Source organism: Sphaeramia orbicularis, chromosome 21 (assembly GCF_902148855.1).
Source record: "Sphaeramia orbicularis chromosome 21, fSphaOr1.1, whole genome shotgun sequence".
NCBI classification, from domain to species: Eukaryota; Metazoa; Chordata; class Actinopteri; order Kurtiformes; family Apogonidae; genus Sphaeramia; species Sphaeramia orbicularis.
Window position 1 is genome coordinate 24,608,685 of NC_043977.1, and position 15,977 is coordinate 24,624,661.

The 15,977-nt window shown below is 39.5% G+C and overlaps 1 protein-coding gene across 2 annotated transcripts; it reads right to left on the reverse strand.

Moving 5' to 3' along the window:
- Window positions 1-806: 806 nt before the first annotated feature.
- On the reverse strand, window positions 807-15,373 carry LOC115413046 (protocadherin-17-like). 2 transcript variants are annotated; one of them, XM_030125793.1, is made up of 4 exons: window positions 11,944-15,373; window positions 10,509-10,567; window positions 10,186-10,355; window positions 807-2,050 (listed from the first exon to the last, which is right to left on the reverse strand). In XM_030125793.1, the coding sequence occupies exons 1-4, from the start codon at window positions 14,215-14,217 to the stop codon at window positions 1,473-1,475; spliced, it is 3,081 nt and encodes a 1,026-aa protein (XP_029981653.1). In that variant the 5' UTR covers window positions 14,218-15,373; the 3' UTR covers window positions 807-1,472. The 2 variants fall into 2 exon arrangements, with proteins under 2 accessions (XP_029981653.1, XP_029981652.1); XM_030125792.1 differs by having other exon boundaries at window positions 11,749-15,373.
- Window positions 15,374-15,977: the final 604 nt, after the last annotated feature.

Below are 15,977 nucleotides of genomic sequence, written 5' to 3' on the forward strand. Positions count from 1 at the left end.
AATGAGGAAGAGGGCAAATGATGAGCATGTTGTGCACTCAAGTGAAAATGCTATGAAATGTTGTATATTAAATCACAGTGTCTTACAACCTTGAAATATTGATAGTTATGATGCTGCTTTTTGCTTTTTTTCTAGTCTTTTTTTTTTTTTTTTTTACAAGTCCCTGTTTTGTATTTATTTATAACTATTTGTTGAATCTTTCGCTGCAGCAGTGACCCACTTTCCCCCAGGGATCATTAAAATTTCATTTTATCTAATCAAAGAATTCATTTCAAAAAGTCTGCTTGTAACTGCTAGTTGCATCTGAATGTTCTCATTTTTGTCAGACTGCTGTCTCATCTTTTGTCAAACACATTTCCGATAACGATGAGTAGACATTAACTGACAGCTACTACGGTGACTTTGAATTTAAGAGAATTAGGAACAAAGCATTGGCAACACTTTCATTTTTCCCATTATAATACATACTATCACAAAGTATTAAGTAGAGGAAGTCCACTCATCTTCTCTTGGGTGCACTAATACACAGTGCCTGTTTTTATTAGAGCTTTAAAATATAAATTGCTGTGTAAAGTGTTGCTTGTGACGTCTCTTAGAAGTTCCTCTAGCTTTTTTTTTTTCCTCTAGATTTTTATGTAACATGTGCTGGTATACAGTATATAGCTAAAGGTGGCACGTTTGCAGACTTTTTTTGTCATTAACATGTAATAAGCACCTTGTAGACAGAAATGCACTTCTTTCACACAACAAATACGACAGCTTCAGAAGTTGTCACGAGTAAAAAAAAAAAAATTACCTTCCATGCACACAGTGTATACAAATTTAATAAAATACACAACAAGTACAGTAGCCCACATTCACGTGTAAGCTCAGCTTATTTTCACATAAACTGCAGAGGACAACAATAAAATTACAAATACATTCTTAAAAAACTGTTTATAGGAACCTCAAATGGTTTTATGAAAAGGGACATTCCCTGTTGCACCACCGTTAACAGTTCATAAGACACTTCACTTTTGTATTTAACGTCACTGATATGTATTTCAATTGCCTGTGATATTGAAAGAGATGTTCCTTATACACTAAATGGAGACAAAAAGCTTCACCGTACAAAAGCAGACAGGACTCAATAGTTTAACAGTAGCAATTTGTTCAACAGCCTCACAAAATTGGAGCTTGAAATGTGTAAAATACAGACATCTAAATTGACAGGTACAGTACACCATGAAAACACTTGAAGTCAGGTAAGCACTGATTTTCCCCCAGAACCTTCACAGCAGTCAAGGACACATATTTCACCTAAACACAACAAGTCACGAACTCAAAAAAAACATACAAAGCAGATGGTTTTTGGTTATACAATGCGTGTCTGGACTCCTCTGTGGGACAAAATAAATCGCCTCTTGGTCATTAATCTGTGATATCATCATCACACCCCTGGCAGGTGAGAAAGAGTGGGATCATCTGACCTGTCAGTTGCCAGAGTCCCGTGGGTCGAGCGCACACTCTGACCCCCCACACTCCTGGCTGATGACAGAGCTGTGAATGAGACTGCTTGACAGGGACTTAGGCCTGAGCTCGCAGGTCAGGTAGGAGGGCTCCTCCAATACGGTGTGCAGTGGGGAGCACTGGCCATCTGGAGGGCCATAGGCACTGCTGTCTGAACCCCCCTCCCTCTCCTCTTTGGACTCTTGGTTGGCCAAGTCCAGGGGCATACTACTCTTGGTGGGACTACTAGACGCAGATGGACTCTCCTGTAGCGGTGGGCTTAGTGCACGCTGGGATTTTAAGTAAGGTTTGACATTGGCCACTAGGATTGTACTGTCCCGCTGTTCCTTTCCAAACGTGCTGAGGGTTTTTCTGCTGCTGCAGCTGATGGTGCCATAAATCTCTGTCTCTACCATGGCATCCATTCCCACAGGGATGAAAAGGTTGGTGCGATTATCGGCGCTGTCTGCTTGGCTTCCTACCCGTAACTTTGGCATCCAGCATCTGTCAGAATGTCCCAGTGCACGACATTCATCGGTGCAGTGGACTGATTTGTCTTGCTCTGCAAAAACAGTTAAACATTTGTTATTGGACCCTGCTGGAGTAAGAATAAACAACACAGGAAAAAAAAATGTAAATGACACATTGAGGGATGTGCAACTACAATAATCCACTCTACACAAACACCAATTCCGGCGCTTGCCTTAAAATTCAACTACTAACTATGGAATCGTTCTTTGATAGAAGTTATTTATTATGCATCCCAGAATTCTTCAGAATAAAATATGAACCAACAGCCTTTTCAACAACAGTGTATAAATTTAGCAATGTTGTTGTGGTTACTAAAGAGCAGGCTTTCGCATTTCAGATACAACTTGCAGTATAACCTTAAAATTACCATGCAAAACAATGTCATGAAAAAAACAACAAAAAAAAAAAAATCCATTTTTGCCTTCATGCCATTGGTGGTCAATGTATCACAACAGTAATTTAACCTATTCATAAAACCTTTGTCTTCTGCTTTTCTAAACAACCTGTGTAGGTGTTTCCTGCAAAATATCATCTGGTGCAGAGGAAGCGAAGAGAGTGTTTTACATTTACAGCAGCAGCAGCAGCAGCAGCAGCAGGTTGTGTGGAATAAGCAGAAAAACAACTGCATGAACGGAGATGTTCATTTCTGATGAAAGTATTTTAGTTAGAATGGTGCTAGTCCCAATAATTTTTGACTTTTAATCATTTTTTCGGCAACTAAGAGATGGGAAAAAATGTTCATTATCAAAATTTGGCTAAAATCAGATCAAAATCTATAATGAAACAAACAAGTGGCATAAAATGAAACAAGATTAACAGTGCAAACATTGAAGACTTTAACCATTTTTTATTTTAAATATCTTCATGTGACTGTGCTACATCTTTCTCTGTCGTCATTTCCCTTCTTTAAAGCGTATAGTCACTTTATGTCCTTGCCACAAAATAACACTGTTTACTGTAATGCAGTGGGCTTTTTTTCTTGCAGGAACATCTTTTGTATGTGCAGAATAGATTGTACATAAATACCCTCTGTGACACCACCCATTAGGTCATGTAGAGCTGGTTTAGACCTTGGAGATGCATAACATGACTGTTGTCATGGTGGGTTTGTGTAACAAGTGTCCATATTTGGATCAAGCGGGTTTCATTGGGGAACTTACAGCACATACATAAAAAAAACACCCATCACATTGACTAGCAGTGTAATCCAGTTCATTTCATACACTAATAAATGTGAATACATATGGTTGTACTTAATAACCTGAATGTTAAAGTCAGGAAATGTATAAACGCACTAATTACAGCTACCTGAGTTAATTAGCAGACTACCTGTCAGACCATATAATTCAATACAAATTAATGCTAACATCAGTTAATGCAGTTAAGTTACACCAGATGTTGTAATTAAGTATGGGTAAACTTCCTGACAGAATCCTCGGATAGTCTTGTTAGTGTAATTTTTAAATCGGAACTACAACCGAGCTGCCTGTCAGGGAGAAAAATTAATTTTACTCAATAAACAAAAGCTCAGAGTTTCTAACTTGGCACCTGAGATATCGCTAGCTGTCAATCAAAGCCCAAACAGCAGCCACCTGTCAATCACAGCAGCCACTCCCTTAATTATTCATAACTTAAGGGCTTAGTATAATCTAAAGGGGATACTTATATACAAATTAACTCTCTGTACAGTTGTCACGAAGGGAGGAGTTAACTACCGAGACCTAAACTGATTTTTGTACCAGGCTGTAAACATGTTTATTTCCGCTGTAAAGTTGGTGATTTTAACATGGGCGGTTTATGGGAAATGAATCGCTTTTGAAGCCAGTTCCAATTTTGTACTGCAGTTTTAGACACTAGCAGGGCCAGTTGGTGTTGAGACATGAAAGTGAGGTGTGGAAAAGGTTATGTTAGGTCTGAAAGTAATTTCATTGCATATATTCAGCACTTCATAAAAATAACAAACACACACGATATAAAATAAATATCCAGCCTCTCCTCTGAAACCATATAGGCTGGAGATTGCATGGTGATTTCTGGAGCTGCATTAGTTGATGCTACACACAAAAGGACTGTTTGACACGTGCATTTGACTGTGTATTACTGTCAAGTGAAGCAATGAGTAGGACTTTATCTTTACGGTGTAAGTCAGTCTTTAACATTTCACATCACATTGAATACAAAAAAAAAAAAAAAAAGTATACTGAGAGTGACGTGTAGAATGAACCAATTTTCATGGTGTTATGATGTAGAAGTTGTCATTTTTCCAAAGTCATTACACTAAGCAATCAAAACAAATCTGACAATGTTAGACTGAGGTGTTTTATATGTACGAGCATGAAGCAAAATGTCAAAAATGTCTTTGCAAATTGGTAGTAAATGACAGTTTCCCTGCATTTGTCATACATGAAAACAAAACAGCAATTTATCAAAATGCAATCTTTCTATTTTTCTTTGGAGTGATTCAGCGTTAATAAATGTATTTTCATTGCTGTCTTTGCCATGAGCTTGTAATGACATTTTTTTCCACTAGATAGGGCAACAAATAAAAATAATGGATTCGCTAATTTACTTAGGTTTTGCACATCTGTTGTACTCTGTCAAATATGTCCAACTATAGCATTTAAATGTGACTGTAATCCATGCAAAGACAAATATGAAGTGAACAACACATATGCCAACACACACATCACATCTGCAACAAAACCCCCACCCCCACCCCTTATGCACATCTTATCTGACAAAAGCCAAATGTTCCTAGTAAAATATTAGCACATAAATATGCAAAGTTCTTAAATTTAGACGCACAGAACATATTAACACCTCACGTTCCTTCTCATCATCGTATTTCTTTCTCAAACCAAAACATTAAACCTGTTATTTATGGAAAGAGCGACATTATATCCAATTACAACATGACTTGATACTACACTAATCTTCTCTCATAGCTTTGGTCTATAAATAAGGCTGCTCTGTCTTGCTCGAGTCATTCTGTGGTATCAAAGACAATGAGCAGGGGACTAACCGTGAATGAAGTTTGATCTCATTTTGAAACATAACCCTGATGAGGATGAGAATATCAGCCTGGAACTGGGGGGGAAACTCCACATGACAAGCCTTTTTCCTGGAAAAGCTAGGAAGGCCCGAGTGTTCAAAGGCAACTGTACCTTTATCTCGTACCTCTTTGCTGGGGGATGCACCAACCCAAGGAGGGAGTAAAAAAAAAAAAAAGAAAACAAACACAGGTTCTCCCTGCCACAAGCCCCATGAGATGTAAACCAGCACCATATGCAACAAATCCAATGCAAGTTAATTTGCAAAGTAGAGGCCTTTACTATCACCATTCTGCTGCTCCCTTCTATAAACACCCTACCCACACACATACACCCACAGGGCATCATGGCGCTTTTAACTATTTTCTGAGTGAATTGAAAACTTCAGCGCTAAAAATTTTTCATATCTACAACAAATCATGAAGAAGTGAACAGAAACACAACAGATGGCAATCCTAACCTGTTCCAAACTAAACTTTTAACAGTAATAGAAAACTTAATAATTATTACAATAATGATTGTTGAATGAAATGAAGTGGAAACATTTTAAATATATGAATAAAATCCTCGTAAATGTAAAAAAAAAAAAAAAAAAAAAAAAAAAAAAAAGGTACAGATTTAGTAGAGCACTATTCATTCAGTTTTATGCTTTAAATTATTGTCACAAATGCATTCGTTGAAGGTTTGCGAACAGTTGGACTATCGTTGTAGATACTTCAGTAGGTCTAGTCATTGTAGCAAAGCCTGTTTTTCTTATAACTGATTTGTTACTAATCTCAACAGAGCTCTCTCTTTTCTTTATTATTATAATTATTATTATTTCCAAATTTGTCAAGTACAAGCAGTACTTGAACAGAGCATTCTGGCTCTTATGTTAGTCCACAGATGTAATTTACACGACACTGCAAGTGTAATGGCCAAGCTGAACACTGTGATTTTTTTCCTATCATGTTACATATTATGTGAACTTACACTCTTACATTCTCAGAATAAACCATTCCAGGGTGTTATCTTTGTCAGGACTAACATCAAGAGAAAGGCATTTGAGTTCAAAATGCATTTTACATCAAAAGGGAGAACTAAATGATGGCTTTGATTTGGTAAAACCCTAATACAGATCCTGCATATTATAAATGCTATGCTTTGAAGCATCTACACCAAAGATTACAGCTCTGTCCCCCCATGCATTTGTGGTTTTCTGCCTTTCTTCTAGCACCATAGAGAAAAAGTATGTCTTAGGCACAGATACACCGGCCAGAACAATGAGCATAAGCAAAGAGATGCAAGGAGGTGCTGAATTCATTTCCATGGTACCTATCACCATTGCAGAGGAACTAGCAGATGATGCTGATGCAAAGAGATGTATGAGCTTAGAAGGTTCTACAAAAACAGAGCATGTTATTTTTATCACTGTGCTATTGTGTGCCACCATGTAACCAGTGTAATTTAAACATTGTGTCTGCATGTTTATATAAAATGTATTCCTGCTGCTTTGAAGAAAAAAAATGTTGTTTTTTTCCATTTATTTTAAATACCCGTGCACAGCTTTTTGAACTCAAATTGTAATGTTTGTGTAACATAGAGATATATACAAGCTATTTCCAACATGTAGACTTTTGTTAAGGTCACATGCATTCATATTCCATATCTTTAGCCTCATAGCGTAATTGCCTAAGTCAGTGGTTCCCAATCTTTTTTGGCTCGTGACCCCATTTTAACATCACAAATTTCTGGTGACCCCAGATATTCAAAACAAAGACATTTTTTTTGCTAAAATTAATTTGTTTTTGATCATGTTATAGTTTGCTATACTATGTTGCAAACAAACAATAATTTTAGATGACATTTAGTCTATATAATGTATATTATTATGGATGGAGGCAGAAAATCCAGGTGTAGATTACTGCACAAAGTGAGAATTTGATTTTCCTTGGTCAGGATATGTACAGTCAGTCCAGCTTGGATTTACAAGGCTGACAATTAATACTGAACAAACAATAACTCAAACTGTGAATTATGAAAGAGCTGCAGCATCTGAAACCAACCACAATGAACATTTGACAGATAAACAGTACCACAGTGCTTCAGTTTCAGCTTCAGAGTTTGTTATGACTTTTATGGATTGTAATTGTCTCTGTCAATTCACCATATATTTTTTATTCGTAAGTTTATTATTTTGTATTTTTATCAATTACTAGAAATTCCAGGCGACCCCATTTCAATTCCAGGCGACCCCACATGGGGTCCCGACCCCAAGATTGAAAAACACTGGCCTAAGTCATGCACTATATGGACAAAAGTATTGGGGCACGTTGAATTCAGGTATTTCTCTTTTTAAAAAAAAGAATCTGGGCTACAAAACAATAATAACAAATGTCATAATATAGTTTTATGTTGTGAAAAATATCATTGCATTGCATTAGTTAGTGTGGTTTAAATTGTTATCTTTGCTTCCAAAATGCCTCAGAGACTTAATTTCTCTCAACACTGATTTTGATTTTTTGTTTTGTTTTTTTTTATCCATGACTATGATTTTAATTGCTCTATCTCTAAATTTCCAAAATATTTTTCGTGCTCTGACTGTGAAAAATAATTTTCTACCACAACAAACCATCTACTTTCTTCACATCTCACTTGGGAAGAAAAATCTCCCATTAAACTTTAAGGAAGGCTACAGCTTGTAAGATGTTCTTTTCATGCTGATTTGACATATAAACATCAATATTAATAATCAATATGATATTTATCACAATCTATAAAACTATTGACATTTGTCATTACTGTTTTGTATCCCAGACCCCTGTTAGAAAAGAAACACCTGAATTCAACAGGTTCCAATGCTTTTGTACATATAGTGTATGAGTAAATATTATGCTATGAGGCTAGCGATATACTGCTCTTACTTTACATAATGGATGTTATTTAAAAAAACAAAACAAAAGAAGGAGCAAGCGAATGAGAGTTGTTGTCAGTTTTTCATCTATTGTGCCTGCCAATAGTTTTCCATTTCCATTTTCAATTTGATCACTTAATACAATGGTTAGATAACAGCTCTCAAATGACAGCATTATACAATAACCTTGGATGACCACAGCATTTACATAGTCACATAACAGATTCATGACAAAGTGACATAATAGCTGTGATCTTATGGGTGACTGTGAGTAGAAAAATAACATGTTCTCAAAAACAAAGAATCTGCCTGCCCATTATAAATAGAATCAGAGAAAGCCTAGCAACATACCCACTGTGCATCTGGTGTCTGTGAGAGTGAATAAATATTCAGAGTGCATGATAGTGGAAGCTGCACAGGTGCATATATTACCTGTATCAAAGCAGCCAAGAGACTAGAGGGATGGTAAAGGTAAAGACATAAAAGCAATAGTACTTAACCCACAAGCTTTTGTGTTGGTGCATTTGGATCTAAAATTCTGTGGTGTCTCCATTTTGGATAATAGCGTTACCTTGTCAAAATCTGCAAAACAGTGGCTTTGTTGTTCAATAAATGTACCTGCATTTGTGTGTATGCGTGTGTGTATGTGCGAGACCAAGTGAGAAACAGACGGGGTGTGTGGGTTGGAGGGTGATGTCTTTGTCTGATCAGGTCTAAAACATAATGCATAATGTAAATCTTCCATCTTGTAGTCAACAGACAGTGAAACCATTTAATGTTGAACTGACCAACCCAGAAAGAACAACACTTAATCTAACTATTACTTTTTAGCTACATTTCCCACAACTGGAAAGGCATTAGTAAAACCTATTAATATTAAATGCAATGCCCCACTTCTTTGCATTTCTCTTATCTTACAAATGCAGGTTTATAAATTAGCTGCCATTCCCGTCAAGTAAAAATCTGCGCCGTACATGTAAATGCTCAGTCTTGCATGTACAAAACATCTCTTTCAGAATCTCTCTGTGTGATTGGCGTTAGAACTCGGGCTGAATCAGATTCTGAAATGTGCTGCAAAAAATTGTGATTGAATTTACACCTCCTACAGAGTCAAGTTTGGTCTGCCATAATTCCTCACAGCACACACAGACAAACACATATACACACAAACACTCACACGTACACAAAAGTGAGACAGATAGAGAAAGAGAGAGAGATTCACACATCCCTCTGGCAGCCGCAAGTGTGTTTCCATCTCTGCCCTCCTGAGCATGCCACAAACAAACAGTTCATAGCAATGTAAATGGTGTGGAAAGTACTGTGCAGGGACCTGATGACCACAGTCATTCTCTTCCAGAGCTCACTGAAGGAAATGAGAGACATCGCCACTTCACTCAAGTCCCCCATTATCTTTTATCTTACCTGTGAGAGTTGCTTTCATATTTCCAGTTTATATCGAGAACAGCTAAATATATCAGTCCCTACCAGGTCAGCTAGGTTGCAACAGATTGACAGTCATCTATGATTATACTCCTCGCTCTGGCGTTGTTTTTAGATTTGTGAAATGAAATTTAACATTTCTATTTTCAGTTGTAAAGGAGGGCTCGTCTCAAAACAGTGTAACCATGGCAAAACTGATAATAACTGCGAAAAATCTTTCCAAGCAAAGGTGGAAACACTGTCATGCTTCACCAGAAATACCTGTCATTTTTCACCGCAAGTGTCTACCATAGATTCTTGTCTTTGCCGTGTTATTCCAGACATGCATGCGGGGAAGTTGTGTTCAAATAATGACATGATCAAAAGAAACGCAGATGGAGGTACACTTTGCCATGCATATGAGTTTGTTTGATGGCTAAATCAGACAGAAGATGTTTGAACATTCTACCTTAAGCCAATGGGCTCTTTTATCCTCTTCAGCTACCTTCTACCTTCCACTCTGGTGCCTTCATGTCATCTTTGCAACACAGCTGAGACTGACTGCAATGTAAATCAGTACAAAGTAATACTACCCACTGCAGCTACGGAATATATTAACAGTCTGGGTTAACCTGTTCCATATTAAGTATTTGTCTGTATTGGCTGTGCCCAGAGGCTGATGGACCACCACTTAAAGACCAGTAAGCTCCCTGCATGTTCTCACTGCATAATATATAAACAAAACCTGGAACAAGAGTCAGTTCAGCATCTTCAAGATGTCAGTTAAAGAGTATGTCCACTCACCCTGCTCAAAAGGCTGACCATTAACTGCTGTTGCTTTCATCTTGAGGGCCTCCCTGGCAGACGCGTCGCAGTGTGAGCCTTTATTAGTATCCTGGTCACTATCAGCCTGGTCACTATCACCATGGCCACTGTCTCGGAGGCTTGCTCGTTCTGCATCCTTAAATGTTGAGCTGCAGCAGAACAGAAGGAAGAAAAAAAAACACACACTAGTTACCATTACCTCTGTATGAGTGTCCCTGTTTGATATCTATAGGCAGATGCCCTGAGACAAGAATGAGGAAGCTAAATGTAGTGGTCAGGTAGGCTTTCATTGGAGCTCTTACCTTTGAACAAATGGTTGTCTGCTGCCAGCGTAATTGGGCTCTGAGGGGAAATTTTCAGTCTAGAAAGAGGAAAAAAATAATATTTTGAACTCAGATTGTTAAAATTTAAATGCAGCTTTTAACCTGGTTGTGATGAGATTCAGACCGGATTATAAATATTTATGTCAGAACTTTATTGTAACTAATGCTACAAGTCTACGTTATTTATTGACACCTATCAGTCAAATTAAATGATTAAACACGTATCTGCCAATAATGTTGACGACTCATAACAAATGTGCATTGTGACCATATGTGCTTCCTTGGCAAGGCAAAGGAGTAAAGCATTAACCACTGTCATCATCAGCCTCCTTTTCCGTATCTTGAGAATAATGTGTTTGTGTTGATCACACCCACATACCCTAGTGACTGGTGACAGTGCCAGGCCTTGTCATCTGTGTTATCATCTCCAAATGAGACTGTCTGTGAGACTGTCCTAGATATTTACATCGTTTACAACAGATAATTCTGCTGTGCTAAACAGCAGTACAAGCCCATGCTGTCAAATTAGCATGTTAGCTGGCTTCCGCATACAATCCTGCCATCTCTACAAGGCAAGGCTGGACCCTGTTAATGGCCTTGTGATGCCAACTTTGGATGCGGATGGGTGGATCTGGCCCATATTTGTGGAGAGCGAAAAATACGATTGTAAGGTTATGCTGTGTGCATTCTAGCTTTCTGGTGCACATTGGTTCAGTAATGTGATCGGACAAGCTGCTCAAACACCTGTCCAATCCCACATTTCAGGCAGGGTTTTGTTTTCACTCTATAGCACTGAATCTGGCAGGGTCACAGCAGCCTTGTTCAAGACTCACACTGTTTGCATGTCTAACTGAGAGGACTTTTTGATTATGCGGACCACCTGTACCATTTTGCAGGGGAAGACTTGCAATGAACCAATGTCTAAAATCATTTTGATTTCACACATGCGGGCAGAAAAGAATCAGTCTTCAGGAAAATGCTGTTTACAACACAGGAATACATTCCATCACAGCTGTATCATGCTCTATAAGAAGGAAATGATTTGCAGTTATAATACAGGGAAAGAAAATTGAAATAATAATGATGTCTGCTCACAGTGACAGAGTTTTCCTTTTTCAGACGATTACTTTTCTTTTGTCAGATTTGTATAGCAAAGCAGCAGGGGCAGATAAGCAGGAATAAAGGGCAGATAAAGAATATAGTGCAGCATCCTCCTTACCTGTATCACTGACATCCTATTTGCTGGAGTGTCTGTGCTAAGCCCGGCAAAGCTGGAGTGGCAACCTGCCCTGGGGACTGTCAGGCTGTTTGGAGTGGTTTTCAGGTACATGACCTCTGACCTGGGAAGTGTGAGTGGCAGAGGGCTCTGGTAGTCAAAGCATATTGGTGAAGTGATGAGCGAAGGACTGCTCACCACATTCATCCGGCTTGCAGAATCTCTTTCCTCCATCTCACTCTGCACCAGCATGATGTCACTCTTGTTGATCCTTTTCTTTTTGCCCTTCCCCACTGGAGGATTGGAGTACTCAGCCATGCGGCAGTTATAATTCCCAGTCTCCTTATCTTGATGTTTGGACTTGACAGCAATGGCGGTCATGACTGCTAAGAGCATGACAGAGATAATACAGAGGGTAACTATGAGGGGCAGGGATACATCCCAGTGCTGCTGTTCCCCACTCGCGCTGGAACCCCCTCCTGCTGCCGCTTCTGTGTTCGCCTTAATGATCAGCTTAGCCACGGCAGATAAGGGGGGCTTGCCATGGTCAGTTACCTTCACCACCAGCTCAACCACTGGAGCAACCTCTTCCCAAAGAGCATGGGCAGTTCTGACCTCTCCTCCCACTGGGTCCATCTCAAACAGGTGGTCGTCATTTCCCTCGGTGATCTCATAGGTCAAATGACCACTCTCTCCGTGGTCATGATCTACAGCTTTTACTGTAGCCACAATGTACCCAATGCCTACATTTCTAGGCACAGGGATTTCAGCTGTATCATTTAGCAGAAGGGGTAAAATAATAACTGGGAGATTGTCATTAACATCAAGTATGTTGACCCTGACTGTAGAAGTGCTCTCCATGTGAGGAGAACCTCCATCTTTAGCTTGAACTTTGAACTCAAAGGACTTCGTTTGTTCATAGTTAAAGGACCGTGAGGCATATATGGCTCCATTAGTGGGATTCACAGACACATAAGTATACACTGAAACATCTCCTATATGTGATGGCAGAATGGAGTACGACACAGTTCCATTTCGACCTACATCTGGGTCGTGGGCCAGAACGGAGCCCAGATACTCCCCTGGGATGTTGTTCTCAGGCACCTGTAGCACGTACACTGTTTTTGTAAAGCGTGGTGCATTGTCATTTTCATCCAGGATTTTCACAGTAAAAGACTTAGTGTAGTTCAAAGAGGGGATCCCATTGTCTCGGGCCACAATAGTCACATTGTACTCATCTTTCATTTCTCTGTCCAAAGGTCTGTCTGTGAGCAACGTGTAAAAATTATCATTGTTTTCTTGCAGTCTGAAAGGTACATTCCCCAGCACCCGGCACTGAAGTTGACCGTTTCGACCTGAATCTTTATCTGTCACTCTGACCAACGCAATGACAGATTCTGGGGGTGCCGCCTCGCTGATGGCTCCCTGCCGGACAGAAACAAAACTTATTATTGGCGAGTTGTCATTTTTGTCAAGTACTTTGACAGTAATTTTACAGTGGCCTGGTATCGGGTTGGGCCCCATGTCCTTAGCCTGCACATCAAACTCTATGATTGGATTCTCTTCATAGTCAATTTCTCCCTGGACCTTGATGACGCCAGTATTGGGGTCAATGGAGAACAAATCTTGTATTCTCTCAGATGCATATCCAGTAAAGGAATAGACAACCTGCCCGTTGCTTCCTTCATCTTGGTCTGTGGCGTTCAAATCAATTAATACTTTTCCAGGAGGGGAATTTTCTGGTATCTCTATCACATATGAAGATTTCTCAAAAATTGGACTATTGTCATTAGAATCAGTCACTCTGACATTAATTTGCATGGAGCCCGATCTTGGATACTCCCCACCATCAATTGCAGTGAGAAGAAGGGTGTGATGACTCTGATCCTCCCTATCCAGAGGTCTCTGAACCACCAGCTCTGGATATATAGTCCCATCACCCCTCACTTTTAAATCCAAAGAAAAGGTATTGTAATCATCTCTTGTGACCTGATAGGTCTTTATCCCATTTTCCCCGGTGTCTGAGTCATGAGCAATAGTCAGTGGGAAACGTGTTCCAGCAGCTGCGTTCTCTGAAATATCAATATTAACGTGATCTGAAAGGAAAGTAGGCGAGTTGTCATTTATGTCTTGTATATCAATCTTGATCATGCATATTTCCTTATCATTGGCAAACACTTCCATTGAAAGCTGGCACTTTGGGTTGCGCCTGCATAACGTTTCCCTGTCAATCCTTTGTTTGGTGAAGATTAGTCCACTCTCCGGGTCAACATCCACCAGATGTGGTGCAGAATTCTCCAGTACTCTGAAGTTAGATTTTTTCCCTCTCTCCACGGTCCCATATCCGGCATCTTTTGCTATATTACCTATGACTGTTCCAGGTCCTTGCTCCTCCGGGACAGAATAATTGAGGTTTTTCAATGTCAGGGCTTTAACCCACAACAGAAAGAAAATGGGTACAGAGAGACGCATCCCTTCAACTGGATATGCGGTAGTGGCAGACAGAGAAAAAAAAAAAAAAAAAATCCTCGTTGACTTTCAACCTGTTGATTACGGCAAACCTAGAGGACTAAACCCGTACTAGGCATGTGGTGGTCGCCGATCTCACACTAATTAAGTATTAAATCGATCCGTGCATCCGTATCTGGCTTGAATCGATGTTTTCACCTATTTTACATGCCGATCGGCTATGATGAACTCTTTCTGTAAACAAAGATGACCGCCCGACGACACCTAATGCATGAATTAAAGATCAAATTCAACATAGTGTACTAGAAATGCTTTGTTTTTCCTTACGGGGAGAGAGACTTAATGAATAATCGATGACTATAAAGTATTAATATTCCCCACTGCATCCAAGGTTAAAGCGTTTGGATCTCTGGTGAAGGTTAGACCGCAGCTTACAAAAGCGCATTGCCCTCATGCGACATCTACACCTAGGCTACAGCAAATACTGGCATGCCCCTTCAAAATGCAGCATTCCCCGATGTTACCATTCACAATGCATTTACTTTTTTTTTTTTTTTTCTCCCCTCTGTGCGGCACACTGTTGCATATGGGCTCTGCTCCTCCTGTAGCATTTACCGCCTACCCCAATGCCCACAAAGTAGAATAAAGCACCATACACAGATATTGCGCCCCTGCAACCTTTTGTGTTCCCGTCATTCAAGAGCGTCTATTGCACGGCTGCGACTTTTGCCCGATGATTGTCCTATAATCAGTCCAGTAATCCCATAATCCAGTCCAATTGGACCCAGTGCTCTTGCATCCTTCATTCGGACAATGCACACCGGTAGTGTCCCCGTGAAAGCTTGCAGGGTAAAAAATAAAAAAAAAGAAGAAGATAAAAAAAAAAAAAGGCTGCTGGAAGATTTCAGATAATCAAAATTAATCGCTTTTCCTGCGCTCAGTTCCCCGCGTCAACTGTTGAAACCTGCTCCCTTCGCAGTGAGATCTGACTGGAATCCTCTCGACGCCTTTATAACACACTCCAGTGTATTTCTTGGTGCATTTAACATAGTTTCTGATCGTCTTCCAGCAAATGAGTGAACAGTGACAGATCTTGCCTTGGGGGGGTTTCTCCAATAGGTCTGGCAAGATCGCATGAAGAAGGGCTGTTCTAGTGCTACGTGATTCATTTACTGATGTGCGCGCAACAGAGCAGCAGCATCAGAGGAAAAAAAAAAAAAAAAAACGTGCTGGTGGATGTTGCTCCTAATACATGTGGATGTGAAGTAGGGATTATGAATAGATCGATGAAACGTGTTTGGCTGGGATGTAGTAGAAGCAGTAAGGACTTGACAAGTGGTCATTTCAAGGGAGAACTGGATTAAATCTGTGATAAGGAATGTAAAATTAAAGCTGATGCTTTTAAAGAGTAATAGTGCTCTTCAAAGAGTGCTACAGTATGTTCTCACTTCTCAGTATCAGTAACAGAGAAGTGCTTTAGATATTCATAACTAAAGATTCTTATCAATATTTGAAAACAATACCAGATGTCTCCTGTATTGCACCTTGTTATGATTAGCTTTTTTTTTTTTTTTTGAAATCTATCCACCAGATAAAATAAAGACAGACTGTGAGTATTTCCAGGATAATCTCTCTAAAGGACGTATGAGAGTTGCGTTTGCTTATGAAAATAACAAGGCTTATTTCCCAGCTCAAATATCACAGCTGTTGGTATAACCTGCCTTCTGCAGCTATCACACTTGCCTTCAATAGCCTATCCACAT

Excerpts from the sequence above, each read along its gene's own strand:
- LOC115413046 (XM_030125792.1), bottom strand. The coding sequence starts at position 14,217 with ATGCGTCTCTCTGTACCCATTTTCTTTCTGTTGTGGGTTAAAGCCCTG. Across the intron at positions 10,568-11,748 it reads ATAGGATGTCAGTGATACAG|ACTGAAAATTTCCCCTCAGA; the intron begins GTAAGGAGGATG and ends TCCTCTTTCTAG. Across the intron at positions 2,051-10,185 it reads TGGTCAGCCTTTTGAGCAGG|AGCAAGACAAATCAGTCCAC; the intron begins GTGAGTGGACAT and ends CTGTTTTTGCAG.